General features: G+C 35.4%; 3 protein-coding genes across 3 annotated transcripts; 1 reads left to right on the forward strand and 2 right to left on the reverse strand.

Moving 5' to 3' along the window:
* The first annotated feature begins 1,295 nt into the window (after positions 1-1,295).
* Positions 1,296-1,634, forward strand: LOC133703552 (uncharacterized). Its single transcript, XM_062128153.1, has one exon. The coding sequence runs from the start codon at positions 1,296-1,298 to the stop codon at positions 1,632-1,634; it is 339 nt and encodes a 112-aa protein (XP_061984137.1).
* Positions 1,635-8,053: 6,419 nt separating this feature from the next.
* On the reverse strand, positions 8,054-9,581 carry LOC133703553 (probable serine/threonine-protein kinase PBL23). The gene is made up of 5 exons (XM_062128154.1): positions 9,566-9,581; positions 9,334-9,476; positions 9,049-9,238; positions 8,490-8,881; positions 8,054-8,335 (listed from the first exon to the last, which is right to left on the reverse strand). The coding sequence occupies exons 1-5, from the start codon at positions 9,579-9,581 to the stop codon at positions 8,054-8,056; spliced, it is 1,023 nt and encodes a 340-aa protein (XP_061984138.1).
* Positions 9,582-13,149: 3,568 nt separating this feature from the next.
* Positions 13,150-15,937, reverse strand: LOC133703554 (probable serine/threonine-protein kinase PBL23). Its single transcript, XM_062128155.1, has 5 exons — positions 15,909-15,937; positions 14,364-14,499; positions 14,077-14,266; positions 13,522-13,913; positions 13,150-13,413 (listed from the first exon to the last, which is right to left on the reverse strand). The coding sequence occupies exons 1-5, from the start codon at positions 15,935-15,937 to the stop codon at positions 13,150-13,152; spliced, it is 1,011 nt and encodes a 336-aa protein (XP_061984139.1).
* Between the last annotated feature and the right edge of the window lie 7,427 nt (positions 15,938-23,364).

The raw sequence follows: 23,364 nt of genomic DNA on the forward strand, positions 1-23,364 counted from the left end.
GAATAAAAATTAGAAATCAAGAGAATAAAGATTGAATTTGAACTACCAAGAATAAAGAGGACCACCCAATGCCTGTAGGCTTCACCCCATTAGCAAGAGGACACAATGACGCTTCCAACATCATGGTGAGAGGGTATTTTTAGACACCAAAAGACGTTGTATATACAGCTCAAAGTGTGCATGCCTCCCATGTGTCTAATTTTTTTTTAGTCACATGACATTGAGCTACTAATATGATAATAATAAAAAAAATATTATTGAAAAATCTAAAAACCTCCTTGACATCAATTTTAAATTTTTGACTTTCAAGAATACTGTGTTTATTTTATTATACTTTTGAATTTTTTTATATTTGACAAAAAAAAGCATTTTAAAATTACCCAATTGTTCTCTAATACCATGATTGTATTTTTTTAGGACATTTTGGTTTTCTTACCATGCTTTTTAAATGTAAAAAATCTTGTCCCTTATCATTAGTTTGAAACATTAATGCGCGGAGTTTCATGTCACCAATAATTAGTTTGAAGTTTTGTGGTGTGAAAGGCAAAATTGCCATCCAGTGTTTTTGAATCGGTATATACGGTGTTTTTCTATAGCCTCTTTTAATAACCATCCAATTATGAATTGTTATGTCAAGGTATCCTGTTCCTTTACAAAAAGAAATGATTTCTGCCATTACATAGAATGCACAAAAGCAAAAGAAAGGAGGGATCAACACCACCTATGACCCCATACCTAAATTCCACTTCAAGTGATTTACTAGCAAGTTTGTGATACATGACTCCTTTCCTCTTCTCTTCTATCTGGCTAAGGAATGAGAAAAAGAGGATTAACCTAACAAATATGGCCAAGAAACCACATGGTATGGCATGTTTTGCCTTGCCAATGAGGTTTTAGCACAGAATAAGTAGATAAAGAAAGCTTGATCAATTTTTGCTGGCCATCATAAAACTAAGTGCTTACATCCAACAAGTAATCAAAGGGGTTTAAAAAATTATCAAGTAAAGCATGCAGATGCTTTCAATGCAATCACAGGATGAATACGATGACTAATATCCATGCGCCAATTATGCAAAATCTCATGCTGTCCACTTTAATCAAGAGGTTCAATGAGAGCTTTATAAACAAACACCAAAGATGAGAGAGAGATCCTCAATCACTCTCTCATTTTCATATTTTGACAAGGAAATAGCTAGGGCCACCACTTACTTCAACCATAAGCATCCATCACCTCAATCAGACTATATATTATGCAATATAAAGCCAGCACCACTACCACCAAGTTCCCTGAGAAAATGGCTGCAACGACTCTAGTTGCGATAGGCACACAAGGCACCGTAGGATCACTTGTGAGGAAAGAAATTAAGTATTTCTCAAAGTTTGAGATAGAGAAAAGTACGAGTTCAAGGAAACCTCAAGGGCTGGTGGTTGACATAGCTTCCAGTAATGGTCAGTCAAGGCCTAGTTTTTGGTCTTTGACGATGAGCTGGCAAAGGAAGAAGCGAAGAGGCAGCAGTGGATTCTTTTCGAGTATCTGTTCTGCTGTGGAAGTTGCTGACAACAATAGTCTCAGTGGTATTCCTGGGTTCGGTTATATAATCCTGAAAGATGATTTGAAGGATATGCAAGTTTAGACAATCGTACAAAGAGCTGTCATGCTCTCTGACTTCTCTAAGCTGGTATGTCAAGCCAATGGGCCGTGCTTTTGCTGATCCTATAACTTTAGGTCCACAGCTTCAATAGTGTTGGGCCATTCAAGCAATCAAACACATAAATTTACATGGTTCGGCAACTTGCCTACTTCACGGAGCTACTGGTTTGTATTAATCACTCAAAGAAACAATACAAATAAAGAGGAGGAGAAAACTCTTCTCAACTCAACTTTAGTCACTCAAGCTCTCTCTACTGCTCTCTCTTCTCTTCTGTTCTCTCTGTATTTTGCACACACTTCTCTACCACCTTGCTCAGCTCTTCAATGAGCACATATATATATTAAGTTAATAGTGAAGGGCATAAATCATACCATGATTTATGCCCACCGTTTGCCTCCACCATGTGTCAAGTGGGAGATTAGGTAATCCCACTTGCATATGGTGGGACATTATTTGTCTCCACTTACTAAAAATCTCCCATTTGGAGACAAACAATGAAATTATTTTTTATCCTTGAAGACCAACTGAAGTTTTACACAACTTCAGTTTATCAAGTGTAACTCTTTTGGTTAACATGTCAGCTGGATTCTTGCTTCCACAAACCTTTTCTAGCATTAGTTCTTCATCATCTAGTAATTGTCGGATGAAGTGATATTTAATCTGAATATGCTTAGTCCTTGAGTGAAATGCTGGATTCTTGGCGAGGAAGATTGAACTCTGACTGTCGCTATACAGAGTTCCCTTTCCGTTCATCTTGCCCAATTCTTTTAGGAAACTCTGTAGCTATACTATCTCCTTTGCAGATTCTGAAACTGCAACATATTCAGCTTCTATTGTTGAAAGAGCGACGATCTTTTGCAAGGTAGAACTCCAGGAAACAACAGTACCTCCTAGAGTATATGCATATCCTGTAGTGCTCTTTCTGCTATCAACATCTCCTGCTAGATCAGCGTCTACAAAACCTTCAAGTTTCAAACCACCAATTGTGAAGGTAAGACAAGTCTTTGATGAACCTTTTAAGTACCTCATGATCCATTTTACAGCCTCTCAATGCTGCTTTCTAGGATTACTCATATATCGGCTTATAACTCCCACTACATAGGCAATGTCTGGTCTGGTACAGACCATATCATACATCAAAGAGCCGATAGCTGAGACGTATATAATCTTATCCATGTGTTCACATTCTAGCTCAGTTTTTGATGACTGGTCTTTGCTGAGCTTGAAATGATTCCCCAGAGGTGTACTTACTGGTTTAGCATTGTCCATACTAAACCTGCTGAGAACCTTCTTGACATACTCTATTTGTGAAAGCTTTAGTATGCCTTTATCTTTATCTTTAATGATTCTCATGCCAAGTATTTGTTTAGCAGCTCCTAAATCCTTCATTTCAAACTGTTTTGATAATTGTTGTTTCAGCTTGTCAATCTCCTCAATGCTAGATCCTGTAATCAACATATCATCCACATATAATAGTAGAATGATGTAGGAGTTGTCAAAATGTTTGACATAGCAACAGTGATCAGCCTGGCATCTTGTGTATCCCGAACTACACATGAAGTTGTCAAACTTCTTGTACCACTGTCTTAGAGCTTGCTTCAAACCGTATAGACTTTTCTTTAACTTGCAGACTTGGTTCTCCTTTCCTTGTATTGCAAAGCCCTTTGGTTGTTGCATGTAAATGTCTTCCTCCAAGTCACCATGAAGAAATGTTGTTTTTACATCTAATTGTTCAAGATGTAAATTTTTTGCAGCTACTATCCCCAGAACAACTCTGATTGTTATGAGCTTCACAACTGGAGAAAATATCTCAGAGTATTCAATCCCTTTCTTTTGTTAAAAACCTTTTACAACAAGTCTTTCCTTGAACCATTTGCTTCCATCATGCTCAGTCTTTACTCTGTAAACCCACTTGTTTTGCAAAACCTTCTTTCCTTCAGGTAGTGTGGTTAGCTCTCAGGTCTTGTTCTTCAGCAATGAACTCATCTCATCATTCATGGCTAACTCCCACTTACTTGAGTTTCCATCTTGTAAGGATTCTTCATAACTTAACGGCTCACCACCATCTGTCAGAAAAATATAATTTAGTAGAAGTGTGAACCGTTGTGGGGGCTTTACAGTCCTTGAAAACTTGCAAACATAAACAATTGGTTCACTTGGCTCTGCATCTTCCTATGTAGTAGTGGGTACAGATGTGCTTGAATCTTCTTGTAAGGACTCTTGAGTTTTGTTCTGCTCGGTAACATCGGGAAGCCCTTCTAATCTTATGAATTCAGATTTTTGTTAACTTGTATCTGAATCAACCATATCTGTTTCTACACTTGATCTGCCTTTGTACAAAACTTTCTCATTAAAGATCACGTTCCTGCTTCTGATAATCTTTCTATTCTGATCATCCTAGAACCGAAATCCAAATTCTTCATCTTCATTGCCAATGAAGAAACATTTCTTAGATTTGGCATCTAGCTTGTTGCGAGCATCAGAATCTATATGCACATAGGAAACACACCCAAAGACCTTTAAATGAGAGAGTTATACCTCTTTTCCTCTCCATACTTCCTCGGGAAATCTGAACTCCAAAAGAACTGATGGTCCACGGTTGATCAAGTAAACTGCAGTATGAACTGCATCAGCCCAGAATGTTTGAGGTAGCCCTGAATGCAACCTCATGCTTCTAGCTTGTTCATTGATGGTCCAGTTCATTCGTTTAGCAATGTCATTCTGTTGCGGTGTGCCTGGAACGATCTTTTCCATTCTGATACCATTGACAACACAATATTCTTTGAAACCTCCATCAATGTATTCTCCTCCATTATCAGATCTCAAGCATTTCAACTTCAAACCTGATTCAGTCTCAACCATAGCCTTCCACTTCTTGAATGTTTCAAACACATTAGATTTATTTTTCAGAAAGTAGACCCATACCTTTCTACTAAAATCATAAATGAAAGTCACATAATACCGAGAACCTCCAAGAAATGCTACTGGAGAAGGTCCCCATAAATCTGTGTGTACCAGTTCTAGCTTTCTTGGTCTTAAGGTCCTGCCAACTTTTAAGAAGCTGAGCTTCTTCTGTTTTCTAAGAACACAACTTTCACAAATGTCCAGATCAACATTTTTAAGCTTTGGCAGCTTTCCCTTCGACTGAAGTATCTTCATCCCTTTTTGACTCATATGGCCGAGTCTAGTGCCATAGCTGTGCCTGATTTTTTGCTTCAATAGAGGCAATAATGTCTGCAAATCTTGTGGTCATATACAGGGTGCCAGTTTTCTTTCCATGAGCTAAAACCATTGCTCCTTTTGATACCTTCCACATACCTCCAGAAAAAAGGATTGAATGACCACTATCGTCAAGTTGTCCGGCGGAGATCAACTTCTTCTTTAATCCAGGAACATGCCTTACATTTTACAAGTTCCATATAGATCCATTCATTGTCTTGATTTGCACATCTTCTATACCCATAATATCCATTGGTTGTCCATCGGCTAGATAGACTACACCGTGATCTCCAGCAACATAGTTTTGCATCATCTCATGGTGTGGTGTACAGTGGAATGAAGCACCAGAATCAAGAATCCAATCATCAATTGGACTTTGTACAGCAAGAATTGAAGCATCTTGTACCTCATTTGTGGTAGCGTTTGCAGAGTCAGCTTCAGGTTTTTTCAGTTTTGTGCAATTCCTCATGAAATGACCAGGTTTGCCACAATTCCAACATTCAACCTGCTTTCTGGGTCCAAACTTGCTTTTACTTCTGTATCTTGATTTTGATCTGCCTCTAGATAAGCCTTTGTCTTATCTCTTCCCTCGAGTGTTGATGTTGAGAGCTGATCCTGAACTTGAACTTTCACCTGAGTCTTTCCTTCGCACTTCTTCAACCAAAATCAAGTCTCAGATGTCATCATATTTCAGTTTGGATTTTCTAGCTGAGTTGCTTATGGTTGTCCTCATACCTTCCCAACTGCTTGGAAGTAAAGCTAGCAAAATGAGTGCATGAATCTCATCATCAAACTCAATCTCAACAGATGACAATTGATTTGTGATGGTATTGAAGTTGTTGAGATGTTGTGTAACAGAGGTGCTTTCTGTCATCTTCAAGTTGAACAACTTCTTCATCAAGTGCACTTTATTATTTGCTGAGGGCTTCTCATACATCCCAGATAAAGTTTCCATCAATTTTACAGTGGATTTTTCTTTTGTAACATTGTGAGCAACTCTTCTTGACAAAGATAGCCGGATAATGCTCAAAACCTGTCTATTAAGAATTTGCCAATCTTCTTCTGGCATATTCTCTGGTTTGCTCCCTAACAGAGGAAGATGAAGTTTCTTCCCATATAGATAATCTTCAATTTGCATTTTCCAATATCCAAAATCTGTTCCATCAAATTTTTAAATTCCAGCAGCTTTTATTTCATCTACCATTTTTAATATGTCTCAGATTTGAATCTGTCAAATCTGACCTTACAGATGTGTCCAGAACGGCAAAAAATATTGGAAACGACACTGAGATCACCAAAATTGGACTTTGGATGGCTCAGATCTTATCAATCAAAGTTTTGGGTCAACAGACGATACAGATGAAGCCGTGTGTCATGCCAAAATAGTGTCTGCGACGCACTGGATCATAACCCAGTATGCTGACGTGGCTATACTGACGTGGCAGACATGTAAGCAATACAGGCCCACCGTTGATGATGTGGCAAAGGTGCACGTAATTTATGCTGACGTGGCATGTGCTAACATGTCTTGCTGACTGGACTGATGACGTGTCTGATGATTGTGCAGAATTGCTAGCGTGGCTGATGACGTGGCGGGTCAACCCGGTTCAGTTGCAGGAATTCGAGCGAAGAAGACGCGTGGAGTGCGTGGGGCGTATTGGTGCGCGTGGGCAGTGTTGTCGTCAACACGTGGTGGCGCGTGCAGGCATGCAGGATGTCGGTTCTTCGTCAGGTTTTTACTAGTGGATTCGTCTCGTCTTCCTCTACACGATGGTATGTTCAAAAACACATTTTGAGAACTTTGATTTTTGAGTTTGGATCAAACACCCTCTTTTTCAAGAACAAGCTCTGATACCACTGGTTGGGTCATTCAAGCAATCAAACACACAAATTTACGTGGTTCAGAACCTTACCTACTCCATGGAGCTACTGGTTTGTATTAATCACTCAAAGAAACAATACAAACAAAGAGGAGGAGAAAACTCTTCTCAACTCAACTCTACTCACTCAAGCTCTCTCTACTGCTCTCTCTACTTTTTTGTTCTCTCTGTATTTTGCACACACTTCTCTGCCACCTTGCTGAGCTCTTCAATGAGCACATATATATACTAAGTTAAGAGTGAAGGGGATAAATCATGCCATGATTTATACCCACCGTTTGCAACCACCATGTGTCAAGTGGGAGATTATGTATTCCCATTTACATATGGTGGGACATTGTTTGTCTCCACTTACTAACAAATAGTACTTGATTCTCCTTGTCAGAATTAAACTATCTATCAGGCTTACTTTTGATCAGACTAGGAGAAGAGCACGTGAACAAGTTGGTAAATTTCTTGGCATGTGTTGCTGGTTAGAATTACAGTTTTTCATGCTTTCACACCTTTGCCTCATCCAGATATCACCTTCATGAAGTAGCATCGCAGAGGTGATAATTATAACTGCAAAATGACACCCACAGGCTGACTTCTAAAAGAAATCAGATATTGTGTGTACCGGATTGGGAGGTTAACAATCATCACTCCTTCTTTGTCGATCGCCATGCCATTATATCATATGTTAACGGACCTAGCTCGTACCTTAAAAGTTCCGATTAAAATATCGCGAAGGACTGCAAATGGAATGCTGGCTCAAAATTAATTGCGGTGTGAAGAGTATATCTATGTAGAGTTAAGGTTTGTTGTTGTTTTTGCATAGAAGAAATTGAAGCATGTAGTTTTTAATTGAATGAGACTGATAAAGAATAGCAAACATTGATATTGTAAATTAAACGTAAACTCCTACAATTCCATGGCCTGCACTTTTTTACCTGCAGCAAAAACAGTCCATTTACGCATACGCTTTTGTGAAATTGTTAGGAAAAATTGGTAAGAGGAGGGAAGCATGGTGGAATACATCTCTCTTATATCGTGGTAGTCCCATGGACTTATAGACTTAGAATACAACTCTTTCAAGACATACCTTTACTAGTCTAAGACTTGAAGATAATCACATCAGTAATCTATGGCACACTTGCACCTAGAAGACCTAAAGGACTCTTCACAAAACTCACTTTTACATTTTTCTGAACTTCAAAATTAACACCAAAAGAAATACAGTATCAATGTTTAGGATCATATAAAAATGCATCAAACACCACAATATTGAAGTCCTAGAAGTAGCTTTTGGTTTCTGCAGGACATCTAAACTCCCAGCTCTTCCTTTGCATTTCCTCCTTTCACAGAGTCAACATGGTGGATTCTTTCGGTTGATGTCATTGTAGCTTTTTTCTCATCAATTGGCATGGCAAGATACTCAAGTGCCATTACAACATCAGCGATCAAAGGTCGTCTATCAGCTTCCTCTTGGATACACATGGCTGCAATTGCAAGAGCTTGATATAGACTCTTTTTTGGGTATTTTCCTCCAAGCAATGGATCTGCAATTGCTGTAAATTGACTTCTGTCCTTAAATAGCGGCGCTGCCTGCAATATGAAAATGAGAATAAGTGTCATGGTCTGCATTTCCAATCAGTCCTTAAACCTCAATGTTTGCAGCTTATGCTCTATGCTATAACCTTGCCAGAAATGAAAGATATAATCCTAACAAGTTAACTGGGAAAGAAAATCATCAACATACCCAATGAATTAGGTTCTGCTCTTCAGTTGGTCTGGACATGTCAATAACTCTCCTTCCTGAAATTATCTCCAGAAAAACAACACCGAAACTGTACACATCAGACATTTTTGTCAGCTGACCTGTCATTTGATATTCAGGAGCACAGTAGCCATATGTACCCATCACCCTGGTAGACACATGTTCTTTTCCTCCTGTTGGACCCAACTTGGCAAGTCCAAAATCAGACAGCTTCGGATTGAAATCTTCATCTAATAAAATATTTGAAGCTTTGAAATCCCTATAGATGATTTGAGGATCGGCAACATCATGCAAATACTCCAGCCCTTTTGCTGCTCCTGATGCTATTTTCATCCTAGTTGTCCAGTCCAAAGGCTCTTTTCCTGGACGTAAATCTGGAAAGCAGAAAATGTTTGCACACTAAGCACAAAATCCTTATAGAGACAACGCAGATGGAAAAACTTTGGACCTAAGGCTAAATCAAGCTCGTGCTTGAACTGCAACATGACATGTATACAGAACTTCTTGCCTAGGATTAAAAAAATAAATTATATGGGCATACCAAGAAGGTGATTTTCCAAAGATCCACTGGCCATGAATTCATAAACAAGGAGTCTTTGATCACCATCAGCGCAGTAGCCAATCAGTTTGACAAGATTGGAGTGTTGAACCAAACTTAATGTAAGGACCTCAGAAAAGAATTCTCTGTTTCCTTGCAATCCATTCCTGTCAAGCTGCTTAACAGCAATAATCTGAAAAAAAAACAAGGAATGAAACAAAGCAATTGCATTACAATATGATCTAGGATAATATACAGGTTTGCATGTTCTTAAAATACTTGTCTAACTTGATCGATGCTCTCAATGTATCCTTTGTACACCCTTCCAAATCCACCTTCTCCCACCAGGCAATGAGGATTGAATTTTTTGGTTGCAACAGCTAGTTCGCGAAAAGTGAAAACTTGAGAAATGTTCCTCCTTTTGCTTCTGTCTGCAACATTGATAACATGACCAAAATCATTGGCAATTATCCATTACCAAAATAACAAAATTGAAATTTATTCCATGGACACACCTCACCTATTATACGAGACATGTTTCTTATGAAAGATAATGTTTTGCCTTGTTTGCCAAATCCCTTGTTGGTCCATGATGATCTACTTCCCTTAAAAGAACTCTTCTTTTTCAATCTAAAACACGAGAAAAGACTCATTTCCTTCCTCCCCTCCTGCTAATTTGCAAACCCTGTTGTGTATTTATGTAATCTATACAAATACAAAGTTTCTTTTTAGGTACCTTGTTGGAGGTAAGATGATTCTATCTCACCATGAAATGGTATTTACGTATCCGTTAACTATATAGGAATTGAGTTCTTCTGGTAACAGCATTGTTAGCTTTTTCTGTAAACTTTAGCAGCAGAACCATTGGATTTTGAAATTGTTAGCTAGTCTAGCTGTCAGCGTCTTGCTTCCAACTAGTAATTAGCTTTCTCTGTTTAGCAAAAACAGGGGCAAAGACTTGTTTCTGGTTAACTCACTTTTAATCTATTCCCTCCTATAATTAGCATTTTCCATGGCTTAAGATAAATGCTGACAGGGAGGTCTCCACTATAACCACGATCGTAATCCTTTTTCCACAGGATTGGATTCCATTAACAAAAACACAAGAAGATATACTTAAGTCTGGCTGATCGTGAATCCGCTCACACTAATTATATATAGGATCCACAATAGAGTGATTGTATGACTCACCATTTCGCAAGTGTTGACTCATAAAGAGCCCGTTTTTTACGTACATCTAGGAGCATCTGTTTTAAATTGAATGAATAGAATGAGAACGATGAAGAATAGCCAACACGTACATCTTAAGAAAAATTGAATGAACATAGATATTCTGATGTTCGGAACAAAAAACACTCCTATGATTTCGACTACTTGCGGTGAAAACATTGCTTGCAGTGAAAACATTGCTTGCAGATAATTTGGATCTTAAAAGGCAAGAAAAGCAATAAGTAGACGGAATATAGCTTGACAAATCTGAGAAATACAGAAACAACATGGGCTGTAAAATATAGTTAAGGGGTAATTTACACGTCTCAGACATCTGGAAATCTAGATGGAGCTTTTCATTTCTGCAGGTAATCTTAAGGATGTGTTACAAACCATATCATGAGCTTTAAATTAAACCCATTTCAGTTTCTCTTCCATCAGCAGCTTCATTATCAAATGTTTTTTCCACCAAAAGACTCCGCCGTCTTCGTTCCTCTCCATATTAACGACTAGAAATAATAGTTTTCTTAAGAATGGCCAGATGGAGAAGCATGCGAGGGGAATTGACACCGTGATCACGACCTAAATACCGGGTATATGACTGGTAATGCAAGAACAGCGTCGCAAGGACACTTAATCTATGCTAAATCTCCGAACACATGCATATTATAAAACAAATTATATAACTATTTCACAACATTTAGATATCCTTTAAAATATTATATTTTTCAAAGCCATTAAAATTAAATAACACTTCAAAAGAATTCTTATCATTAAAAAAAAAACAAAACAAATAAACCATAATACTTATTACATTGTCAAAATCTAAATTTAATTAAAATAATATGATAGTGAAGCGTCTAGACATTGAATTAAAAACTAAAAGGAAAGTCTTGCGGAACAAGCAAGACTAGGGGTAATTATTTTCAGTTCGGTTCGGTTTTTATCAAAAAAAATAACCAAACCAATTTTTTTTTAAAAAAACCGAAACCGGTTCAAACCGGCCAGTTTTGGTTCGGTTCGGTTTTTTAGGACAAAAACCCGGTTTGGCTTGGTTTTTTTCTAGTTTGGCTCGGTTTTTTTCCAGTTTTTTCGGTTTGGATTCAGTTCAGTTTTTTTGGTTTTATGCTTATAAAACCGAAACCGAACTGAACCGGTCGGTTTTTTCAAAATTTTAATCGGTTTTTTTATCATGGTTCGGTTTTTTCGGTTATTTTTTTTTGTTTTTCGGTTTTTTTCCTCACCCCTAAGCAAGACATACCAACCAAAACTTAAAAAGTAAGAACATATAACGAATTTCACCTTCTAACAGAAACTAAAAACCTGAAATAATATTAAAAAAATAAAAGGGTGAGTTTAACCAACTCAGTGCAGGGAAAACATTTAACATACATCTTAAATATTAATAGTTTGCAAGTCGATATATCTTGATATAAATATACTTACTAAGCATATTAATAGTTTGCATGTCAGAGATCAAATGACACCCGAAGATGACCAGATGACACTTGAAGGTGATCATTGTGGGAGGATCAGTCGCCACATGCGGGTGCCTCTCTCACCAACTAGATATATAGAATACTATGTACACATAGACTAACTACTCTCTGTTAGAATGAAGTTACTGACAAGTATACCATTATCAAGACATAATAGATACTCGTAATATTTATCAAAACAATGTATATCATATCGAATAGAATTTAATTCAACATAATGTGAGTGTGAAATTCAAGAATAGATGAGTATTCGGATAATAAAACAACATATATAAATATTCAATAATTAATAAATTATACTCATTATATAATTAACATGCATATATTATTTATATTACATACATATTAAAGATCAACACCACTCATTTAAAAAACAAAAGCAAAAGACAAATAGATGCAAAACCAAAGAACACTGAAGATCGTTAGAAGGAATATCAGTAGAATCTATAATGGATATGAAAAACACTAAAAAATGACTTAAAGCAAAGTATAATAAGAGATTGAAAACTCTAAGCTTAGAGACCAAAACGTAAATATAAAGTTGAACTGTTTCACCCAATCGATCCCGAACATAACTCAAACTGATCGAACCTAATAGACCCGATAAAACTCTACTACCAAGTCAACTGATCGACCACAATCACAGGCCAACTGGTCAACTGGTTTCAACCAATCAATCGACCGGAAACACAAACCAATCAATCGATCAACAAGAACTAGCCAACTCGGGCGATTGGTTCAACCAATTAATTGACCGGTTGATCAAGATTTTTAAAATCTCGATCTGTCAATCTTTAAATCTGCAGATTTCACAATAACACAATTTGTTCTTCAACAAACCATAATCCCAGATATCAAATCAGTTCGTTTAAGGCCAATTAACTCCTTAAAACATCAATTCAATCGTTTAAATTATTCTATCATAATTAAAACAATATAAAAACCCTAAACATATCTTAAAACCTTCCACATTCAATCCTTAATAAAAAATAACAAAAGAGGTAAAAATAATCTACTTGTTTGTTCAACATTTCTTTAACCAAAAATTTAAATTCACAACTCAAAACAGGAGTGGAAAGTCACGGTAGGGGGAAGAAATTGAGGAAAAGAGAGAAAATAATGCTCTTAGCCAAATTTTTCTAAATACCTAGGTTAGTTAATTTGGGTTTGGACCGAATCTAGAGTTGAAATAGGGTCAAGAATATGGTTCTTACAGTGTTTGAAGGAGAAAATGTGGAGAACATCTTTTCTAATGTTTTCCAAACTAAAGAACAGCTTAATTTGGAAAACTAGAAAACACGTGTTCGAAATAAAAAATTCCACATCCGAACAAAAACTCCATATTCTCTCTTCTTTTTTCTGCATAATTGGAGTATAACTTAGCCTCTCACTCTTCCTACACATTTCCTCCAGTCACAGAGTCGACATAATGGATGTTTTCTGTTGATATTACTGTAGGTTTTTTCTCCTCAAGTGGTGTGGCAAGAAACTCAAGTGCAGTTACAACATCAGCCATCAAAGGTCTGGTATCAGCTTCTTCTTGGAGACACATTGCTGCAATTGCAAGAGCTTGGTATAGACACTTTTGTGGGCAGTTTCCTTCAAGCAATGGATCTGCCATCTTTGTGAATTGAATTCTATCCTTAAACAGTGGCCTTGCCTGCAATATAGAAACCAGAATCGATATTAAGGTATACACTTCTAATTACTCTGGAATTAAGGATATAATCCTAACAACTTCATTGAAGGAGAAAAAACATCGGCATACCCAATGAAGGAGGTTCTGCTCCTCTTTTGGTCTTGACGGGTCAACAACTCTCCTTCCTGAAATTATCTCCAGGAAAACAACACCGAAACTGTAGACATCAGACTTTGTTGTCAGCTGACCTGTTCGTTGATATTCAGGAGCACAGTAGCCATACGTACCCATCACCCTTGTAGATACATGATCCTTTCCTTCTGTTGGACCTAACTTAGCAAGCCCGAAATCAGAGATCTTGGGATGGAAACCTTCATCTAATAATATGTTTGATGCTTTGAAATCTCGATAGATGATCTGAGGATCGGCAGTATCGTGCAAATATTCCAATCCTTTTGCTGCTCCTGATGCTATTTTCATCCTAGTAGCCCAGTCCAAAGGTTTTCTTCCTGGAGGTAAAGCTGGAAATCAGAAAATGTTTGCACACTAAACAAAAAATCTGTAAAGAGACGATGTAGTGGTAAAAATTCGGACCTAAAGCTAAATCAAGGCATGACAAGTAAACAAACAAAATTTCGTAAACTTGTTGCCTAGGGTACAAAAACAAGAATTATGTGGGCATACCAAGAAGGTGAGTTTCCAAGCTTTCGTTGGGCATGAATTCATAAACTAAGAGTCTTTGATCATCTTCTACACAGTAGCCAATCAGTTTGACAAGATTTGGATGTTGAACAATACTTAATGTAATGATCTCTGAAAAGAATTCTTTGTTTCCTTGTCTTCCATTACTGTCAAGTTGCTTAACACCAACATGCTGAAAAAGAGAGAATGAAGCAAACTAATTGCATTACAAGATGATCTGGGATGACAAATATGACTGTGTGTGCATGCACACATAGCACAAGACTCACCTGATCGATGCTCTCAATGTATCCTTTGAAAACCTTTCCAAATCCACCTTCTCCAACCGAGCAAGAAGGATTGAAGTTGTCAGTCGCAACAGCTAGTTCCTGATATGTGAAAACCCTAAGATTATTCTTCCTTTTACTGCTGCCTGCAACAACATTGATTGATCACAGCACTAAAATGATAAGCGTTTAAGTGTGTGTTACCAAAATCACAAATTTGAAAATTTTTTTTTGCATTAATGTCAAACCTATTTTCCATGATATGTTCTTCCAGAAGGAAATCGTTCTGCTTTGTTTGTCAGATGTCTTGTTGCTGCCTGATGTGCTCTCCACATGAGAAATCTGTTTTTTCGATCCACAGCACGAGAAAAGATTCGTTTTCTTTCCTCTCCTCATACTAATCTGCAAAACCCTTTTACTTGAATTCCCTTGTTGAAGACAGGATTTACTTGAATTCCATCACAAAAAAGCTTATTTGGACCCTGAAAATTGTTAGTCTCCTGAAATCTAGTTGTCTTTCCTTTTGCTTCCATCTTTGTTTAGTAAAAACAGCTGCTTAATTAACTGTCTTTTAAACAATTACCTCCTAATTCCTATAATTAGTAATAATATCCACGTCTAAGAAAAATTCTGACCAGGCCATCACTACGACCATGATCATGGTCTATTTGACTTAGCGCTGATTACTAGTCCGTTGCCTGCAGACAATTCTTTTTTTTTTTTAATAACAAGCAACGGGTCTCCTGCTGCAGTAGAAGACCTATTGCCTAATTGCTTCTTCTAAGTTGACTAGAAATTAGGGTTTATGTTTTTAGATCCTCAAAATTATTATTATTATTATTCCATTCAAAAGTGTGTTCTTTGTAGTATATAAATTGAAAATATTTTCTAGATAATATAGAATATATTGAGGAATATCTTTTAAGTAGCCATGAATCAATAAAATGTATATGTGAAGATAAATTTAAGCTGAAAATATATTATTATTTTTTTATCAAATTTTAATATTTGCATGGAGTTTTGGATATTTTTATTCTTTGTAATTTTGTTTCTTGAAACAAAATTGTTTTATGTAGATATGATTCTACATAATTTTAATTCACAGAAAATTAATAAAAATGTTTTGTTTAAAGATCAGTCCTTGCTTGTGGGGTAATTGAATTGAAGTTTGACAATTAAACCTATCATTTTCATGTTTCCAACTGCTAGCATTAGTTCCCAAATATCTTAACTGAGCTGTTGACTTAGTTAGATCCTATGTATATTGTTTGTTTAAAGATAAAGAAAATTTTTTACTTCGATATTATGACTTCAAAAATAAAATAAATGTGTAAAATGATCAAGCAAGATTATTTCCATCATTATTATTATTATTATTATTATTATTTTGCAATTTCAACATCTCAAGTTCCATTACCAAGATTTGTGTTGATCATTTAATATTTCAACGTTTGATTAAATATTGATTTTGCAAAATAAAGCTTTAATTATAGTTAAAAATGAAAATTAAAAACAAAGGAGTACAAGCTTTAACCAAAAAATAAAAACCTTTTAGATTTTGATATAGAAAACTTCATTTTTCTCCCTTGAGTATCAGTCTATCTATTATTTAATTCTTATTATTTTAGGAATTCATGTTTTGGTATCATTGAAAAATTTTGAGGAGAAAGGAAACCGATCATATGGCCACATTTCAACCACCAAAAACACCGATTTTAATATTATTGTGTTTGTATTTTCAAGAGAAGTTCAATGGTAGTGTCTTCCAATAACCTATATTAGAAAAAATAGATCGTGACTGTTAAGTTTTTTTTTTATTCATTTAATTTTTATTTTTTAGAATGATTATAGAGTATTTTGGGATTAAAAATAAGTTTGTTTTGGTTGCTAGCATGATTTTGAAGTGTTTTTAGATGAAAAAAAAATCCAAAAACTCAAACTTGATTTTCTAGTCATAAGGAAATCACAAATTTAAATATTTCTCATTCCATTAATGTTTTCTTCCTAAAGGAAAATGCTTTGCCATGTTTGGCGGATGCATTGTTGCTGCGTGATGCGCTCTCCTCCCTCTCCTCAAAAGAATTCTACTTTTCCAATCCATCACATGTGAAAAGATTCCTTTTCTTCTTTCTTCTTGTACTAATTTGCATAACCTTTTTGCATAAACACAACAAATGAAATAAATTTTATTTGTGCCAATTCCCTTGCTGAAGATGGATTTACTTCAATTCCGTCACAAAAAGCTTATTTATACCCTGGAAATTGTTATGCTCCTGATATCTAGTTGTCTTTCATCTTATTTACATCTTTGTTTAGTGATTATATTGAAGGAAGGACAACAGATTCCCACTCCAACACGGATTGCAAGTCCTCCTGTAGATCAAATTGCAAAGTCTAACCTTAACACAACTTGCAGAGTTTTATTTTAACTCTAACACAAGTTATAGAGCTTCTTTCCTACTACAATGTTACATTGTCCTGCATACAATTGATAGGATAATAGTTAATAAAGATAGATTTTGATTTGATCGTGAACATAGCTTCCTCTGCTGTAACAGAAATCAAGTGTATATATACCTCTACTGTTGTAACAGAATTATGATGAATAAGACTCTTCTTTCTCTTTTGTTTTTTCATGGTATCAGAGTAGGTTATTAATATCCTGCTGATTATTCACAAAAAACTTATGAAAGATCCATTCAAGATGGATAATGTTGATGGCACCAATAGATCCTGTAATGTGCCACAAGAAGAGCCTAATCCTAATCAACATTTAGGCTTAGTTTTGTTAAATGAATTTAACTATCTCCCTTGATCAAGAGCTATGAAAATTGCTCTAGGTGACAGATCTAAACTTGGCTATGTCAATGGCCATATTAGACCTCTTGATTCTCCTTCACAAGCTTATAAAGGTTGGCAATGCAAGGACCAACTTGTTATGTCTTGGTTACTTAACTCTATGGAAAATCATATTGCTAAAATATTCAGCTACTCATAATCTTCTTTTAAACTATGAGAAGCAGTGAAAGAGATGTATAGAAACCAAAACAATGCAGTTTGTATCTTCCAAATCAACATAAATCTTAATAATCTGCAGCAAGATGGCAAGGCCTACATTTAATTATTTGGGACCCTGAAAGGTATGTGGAGTGAACTTGCACTATATCATCCCACATGATTGATGCAACAAGATTAAGGAAACATGAAGAGGAGAACAAGATCTTTCAGTTTTTAGCTAGCCTCGGTTCAGACTATGAAGATCTTCGCAACAGGATCCTCATGAATCTTGATCTCTAATCCCTTACTAGTGTGTGCGCTACTATCCGATGAGAAGAAGCTCGCAGAAAGGTTATGAATTCTGGCTCTAAAATAGAATCTCATGCTTATGTTGTCAACAGATCAATGAACAATGACAGACCTTAATTGCAAGGGCAAACGAACCGATTTAAAGTGCCACCATTGTCATAATATTGGCCATTCTATAGGAGGTGTTGGATTCTTCATCTAGAGCTGAAGCTAAATTTTGAAAAAGAGAAGAGATCTCAAAGGGGCTACGAGACTAAAGGTCATATTGCTACTACTTACTTCACTAATTCTCCTTCCAGTAATTTTGAGAATTTCTCTACCAATCTATTTGCTCTTTTCAATGACTTTGCTTCCTATCTTAAGGAAAAGGGTGATACTGCTATGACAACATCTGCCTCTGATTCCGTTGCGCTCCTTGGTAAGTTTATGGGCTTTCTTGCAAGCTCTGCTCACCTCTTGTAAGAAAACATAGAAGGTATTTTCATTACATTTAAAATTGTCTTGGTAGCTAGTATTGTGCATGATTTTTGGGTCATTGATTCAGGTGCCGCTGATCATATCACTAATAAATTAACCAACTTATGTAATTTTGAAGGATTTTCTTCTCCAATGTGCCTATTGCCAATGGAAAAAATATCTCTGTCAAGGGTAAAGGAAAAATTAAATTATTCTCCAATAGTATAGAATCTTTAGTCTTATATATATGTTCCCTCCTTTCTGTTTCAATTACTTTCCATTGGTAAAATCACTCGAACACTAAATTGTTGTGTTATATTTGACTCTTAAAAAGTTCTTTTTCAGGACCTCACCACCAAGAAAATGATTAGTGAAGGTTTCTTTTTCAAAGGGCTTTATTATTTTTCAAGTCATCCTCAGAACAACGAGTATCGTCAAGTTTCTACTTTTTCTTCGTTTCATCAAAAGCAACTTTTATGGCACCAATGCTTAGCTCACCCCTTAGACATTGTCCTCACCAAATTAATGCCTAATTTGGATATCAAAAGTTTTCCATATGATACATGTCATTTGTCTAAATCTACTAGACTTCTTTTTATGCTTTCATCCTCTATAGCAAATAAGATGTTTGATATTGTTTATTCTGATGTTTGGGGACCAACTATTGAATCTTTTGATGGATATAAATATTTTTTCTTCTTTGTTGATGACTTCTCTTTTATTACATGGATTTATCTCTTGAAATTCAAAAGTGAAGTTGTGCATGTCTTTCAAAATTTTCATATGCTGGTCATGACTCAATTTTCTATGAAAATAAAAATTCTTCGATCTGATAATAACATTGAATCCATGTAAAAAAATATGATGCAATATCTAGCTTCTTATGGCATTTTACATTAGTCAAGTTGTTTTGGCACACCACAACAAAATGGGGTAGTTGAACATAAAAATAGAGACTTATTGGAAAAAAACTAGAGCCTTAATGATACACATGCATGTTCCAAAATCTTTTTGGTCTCACGGAGTGTTATTTGATGCATATCTAATCAATCGGCTTCCTAACCGAGTATTACATTTTAAATCACATCTTGAAGTCTTGCAGAAACAACCACCTAACTTATCTCATTTGCGAGTGTTTGGTTGCACTCATTTTGTTCATATATAAAGCTCACATCGGGACAAACTTGATCCAAGGGTTGCTAAGTGTAATACTCCTCAACACAAAAAGGGTATAAATGCTACCATCCTCCTTAAAAAAATTGCTTATATCAAAAGATGTCTGATTTGAAAAAAGCTCTTTATACTTTAAAAATAGGAATCAACAAGATGACTTAACATAATTATTTCCTATACCTAATGCTACTTCTACATACTTGGCTTCATCTGCAAATAGACTTACTACTACAGACGACTCTTCCTCCTTCTCTGATGATGTGGCTACTAATGAAGGGGTTGTTAGTCTTGTTACTACACACTCTGAACACAGCCCTGCAGACTTCTAAACTGATGATAATAGCAATCATGATAGGCATTTATCCACTACAACTACAGATATGCACTCTGACTCAAGAGTTGTCATTCCTATTATTTTAAACTCTGAGGATGATTTTGCTAATCAGTCCCCTCAGCCTCACCTGCAGCACCTTCCTATCATTCCTATTACCACAGATTCTAAGGAAGTTTTCGAGAGTGAGTTTGTTAATCACTCTCCTTTTCCACAGCCTCATAGGAATCCAACTCATCACCGTGCTCCTCCAACAAAGCTACAAGACTTTGTCACCTATGCTGCAAGACATCCTATATCTGATTACCTTACATATCAACATCTCTCAGCTGAACATACTGCCTTTCTTAGTTATCTCTAATGAAATTTTTAGGAGGCAAACTCACAGGATGAATGGCAGCAGGCTATGCATGATGAGCTGCAAGCCCTTGATCAAAATAACATGTGGAGTGTTGTCAAACTCCCCAAAGATAAACATGTTGTGGGAAGTCATTGGGTGTATAAAATCAAGTTTAACTCAAATGGATTTATTGACAGATACAAGGCGTGCCTTGTGACTCAAGGCTATACTCAAACCTTTGGCACAGATTACAAGGAAACCTTCGCATCTATTGTAAAAATAAACATTGTTCATGTTCTGCTCTTAGTAGCTGTGAATAATAAATGGTTAATGTGTCAAATATCAAAAATGTCTTCTTGCATGGAAACCTTGAAGAAGAAGTCTACATGAAGTTGCCCCCCGGTCACCCTTAAGGTTCATACCCTAACTCAGTGTGTTGGTTTCACAAATCTATTTATGGGTTGAAACAATCTCCACGAGCTTGGCATGCATAATTGAGTGTTGTTCTTGAAGATAATAGCTTCAAATGAAGTAATGTAGACTCCTCCTTATTTGTCCAACTTGGACCAACGACCAAAGTAATGGTTCTTATCTATGTTGATGGCCTTATTATTATGGGAAACAATGGTAACGCAATATCTCATCTCAAGGCTACTCTGCAACAACGTTTTCCCATTAAATACCTTAGTAGTTTGAAATACTTTCTTGGGATTGAAATGGCTATTGTTCATAAAGGGCTATTCCTTAACCAATGCAGGTATGTTCTTCATTTACTTAAAGATACCAAGATGATGGATGCTAAACCTACCCCTACTCCATTGGTTAGTAAATTGAAGCTTGAAACAACTAGTGAACCTCTTTGGTCTATCAATTACTATCAACATCTTATTGGTAAACTCATTTATCTTACTATTACACGGCCTAATATCACCTACGCAATGAACCTTATTGGTTAGTTCATGCATACTCCTATAGTTTTTCACTTGAGCCTTGTTAAATGAATTTTACACTATCTAAAAGGTTCTACTTCTCGTGGGATTATTATGACTAATTATGGTCATACTCAGATTACCAAATATAGTGACTCTGATTGGGCAGGTAATGTTATTGATCACAAATCTACTGGTTTTTGCATGTTTGTTTGTGGTAATTCGGTTTCCTAGCATAGTAAAAACAACATATTGTTGCACGTTCTAGTGCTGAAGCTGAATATCATGCGATGACATCCACAACTTGTGAATTAATTTGGCTTAAAGGTCTCCTGTCAGATCTGGGATTTCTAGTAGTATTCTAATAACTTTGTTTTGTGATAATCAAGTTGTCATGCATATTGCAGCTAATCCTATATTTCATGAAAAAACTAAATACATTGAAGTTGATTGCCATTTTATTCACCAACAAGTTCAATTGCAGATTATCAAACTATGTTACACTCATAGTCACGATCAACTGAATGATGTATTTATAAAGGTTCTAACTTCAGCTCACTTTTATCATCTACTATCCAAGCTTGGCTCAATCAACCCCCTTAATCCAACTTGAGGGAGAGTATTGAAAGAAGGACAACAAACTCCTACTCCAACACGGATTGCAAGTCATCCTGCAAATTAGATTGCAGAGTCTGACCTTAACACAACTTGTAGAATTTTAGTTTAACTCCAACACAAGTTGCAGAGCTTTTTTCCTATTGTAATGTTGTGTTGCTCTGCATACAATTGATAGGATAATAGTTAATAGAGATAGACTCTGATTTGACCATGAACATAGCTTCCTCTACTATAACAAAAATTAAGTGTATATATACCTCTACTGCTGTAACAAAATTATGATGAATAAGTCTCTTCTTTCTCTTTTGTTTCTTTAAATTAAAAACAACTGCTTAATTAACTATCTTTTAAACAATTACCTTCTATAATTAGTAATGTCCATGGCTAAGAAAAATTCTGCCTAGGCCATCAGTGTGACCGTGATCATGACCTATTTTACTAATTAGCTTATGACTAGTCCTCTATGTGTGTGTGTATTGTTTTTATCATGTAAAATGGGCTATGTAGATAGACCGATCATTTATTATTATTATTATTATTATTATTTGTTTACCTTTCAAAATTGTAGTATATAAATTGAAAATATTTTCTAGATAATATAGAATATATTGGTGAATAACTTTTAAGTAGCCATGAATCAATAAATCTGTTCATGAAAATAAATTTAAGATGAAAATAAGTTTTTAATCAAATTTTGAACATTTGCATGGAGTTTTGGATATTTTTATTCAACGTAATTTTATTTCTTGAAACAAAAATTGTTTTATATAGTAATGATTATAAATAATTTGAAGTAACAAAAAATGAATAATTGTGAGATAGATAATATTTGAATTATATGCATTTATTTCTTTAATTAATGAAAAACAATTTCAAGTTATAATCATAAGAAAATAATGACACTTCTAAATACTGTTTTTAGATACTTTTTAATTACCGATATATATTTGGATTTATTTATCGATAGAGGATATATTTGAATGTTTATTCAACTTATAAGTTAATTCTATAAATAATATTAATCATAATAGATTTAGAGAATGAACAAGCCTGAAGGGGAGTTCAAAGATTGACCTTGGCCTTAATCCCCTCTAAATCCCGAGTCCAGTGTTCATAGCAAAAGGAAGAAGAATCAATAAATCGGGAACTCATCTAGTTCCCTGCTGAACTGGTTCAAGCGGAGAGGTAAATGCTGCAAGGATGGAAGACCAAATAGAGAACAATATAGCATTCTACCAAGCTGCATACCAGACAAGTAGAGGTGTGAAAGCTTAGGAATTCCATAAATCCCTTAGAAATGGAGGGGTGCAACTTCTGCAAACTATAAGTCCATGAAATGGAGATTTGCAAGCAATGAAGGGATAATTCTAGAAAACATGCAACTAATCAAGGTCTTGAGATTACTGATTCACCGAAGTGGCATGGCCCAAACACAACTGTTCAAAGGAAATTTATGACATATCTTTTTCATTGGCTTCGCCCCAAAAGAAAAAGATATGTCATAGATGAATTTATACGACCAAATTATATCAAATAAATTTTGAAATATATTGTCAAATCAATTTGATTTCTTACCCTTTTTTTAAATTAATATTATGAACAAAATTTCTTCATTTATTATGTTATGCAATTTAATTTCATTTTAGGAAATAACAATCACATATTGAAATAATTGCTGTGCAATGGATTGCCAATGATTAATGAATCTAAATATATAAGTACATATAATTACATGAGTTTGATTAAATAACCAGCTCAATCTTAAGGCCTTCACTGCATGACTTCAGAAAAAAAAATCATAGAAATAAATTACTTTGTTAATCTAATTTCATAATATTTTATAAATTTTTG

Source organism: Populus nigra, chromosome 9 (assembly GCF_951802175.1).
Source record: "Populus nigra chromosome 9, ddPopNigr1.1, whole genome shotgun sequence".
Classification (NCBI taxonomy): Eukaryota; Viridiplantae; Streptophyta; class Magnoliopsida; order Malpighiales; family Salicaceae; genus Populus; species Populus nigra.

Bases quoted from the DNA above. Each gene is read 5' to 3' on its own strand.
- LOC133703552 (XM_062128153.1), top strand. From the start codon at position 1,296: ATGGCTGCAACGACTCTAGTTGCGATAGGCACACAAGGCACCGTAGGA.
- LOC133703553 (XM_062128154.1), bottom strand. The intron at 8,882-9,048 runs GTATGCCCATAT...TCTGCTTTCCAG, and splicing joins TTTGGAAAATCACCTTCTTG to ATTTACGTCCAGGAAAAGAG. The intron at 8,336-8,489 runs GTATGTTGATGA...TTCATATTGCAG, and splicing joins AGCAGAACCTAATTCATTGG to GCAGCGCCGCTATTTAAGGA.
- LOC133703554 (XM_062128155.1), bottom strand. From the start codon at position 15,937: ATGAAGTTTTCTATATCAAAATCTAAAAG. The intron at 14,500-15,908 runs GTTTTTATTTTT...TGCAGGCAGCAG, and splicing joins TCTATATCAAAATCTAAAAG to TAAAAGGAAGAATAATCTTA. The intron at 14,267-14,363 runs GTGAGTCTTGTG...TCTCTTTTTCAG, and splicing joins ACATTGAGAGCATCGATCAG to CATGTTGGTGTTAAGCAACT.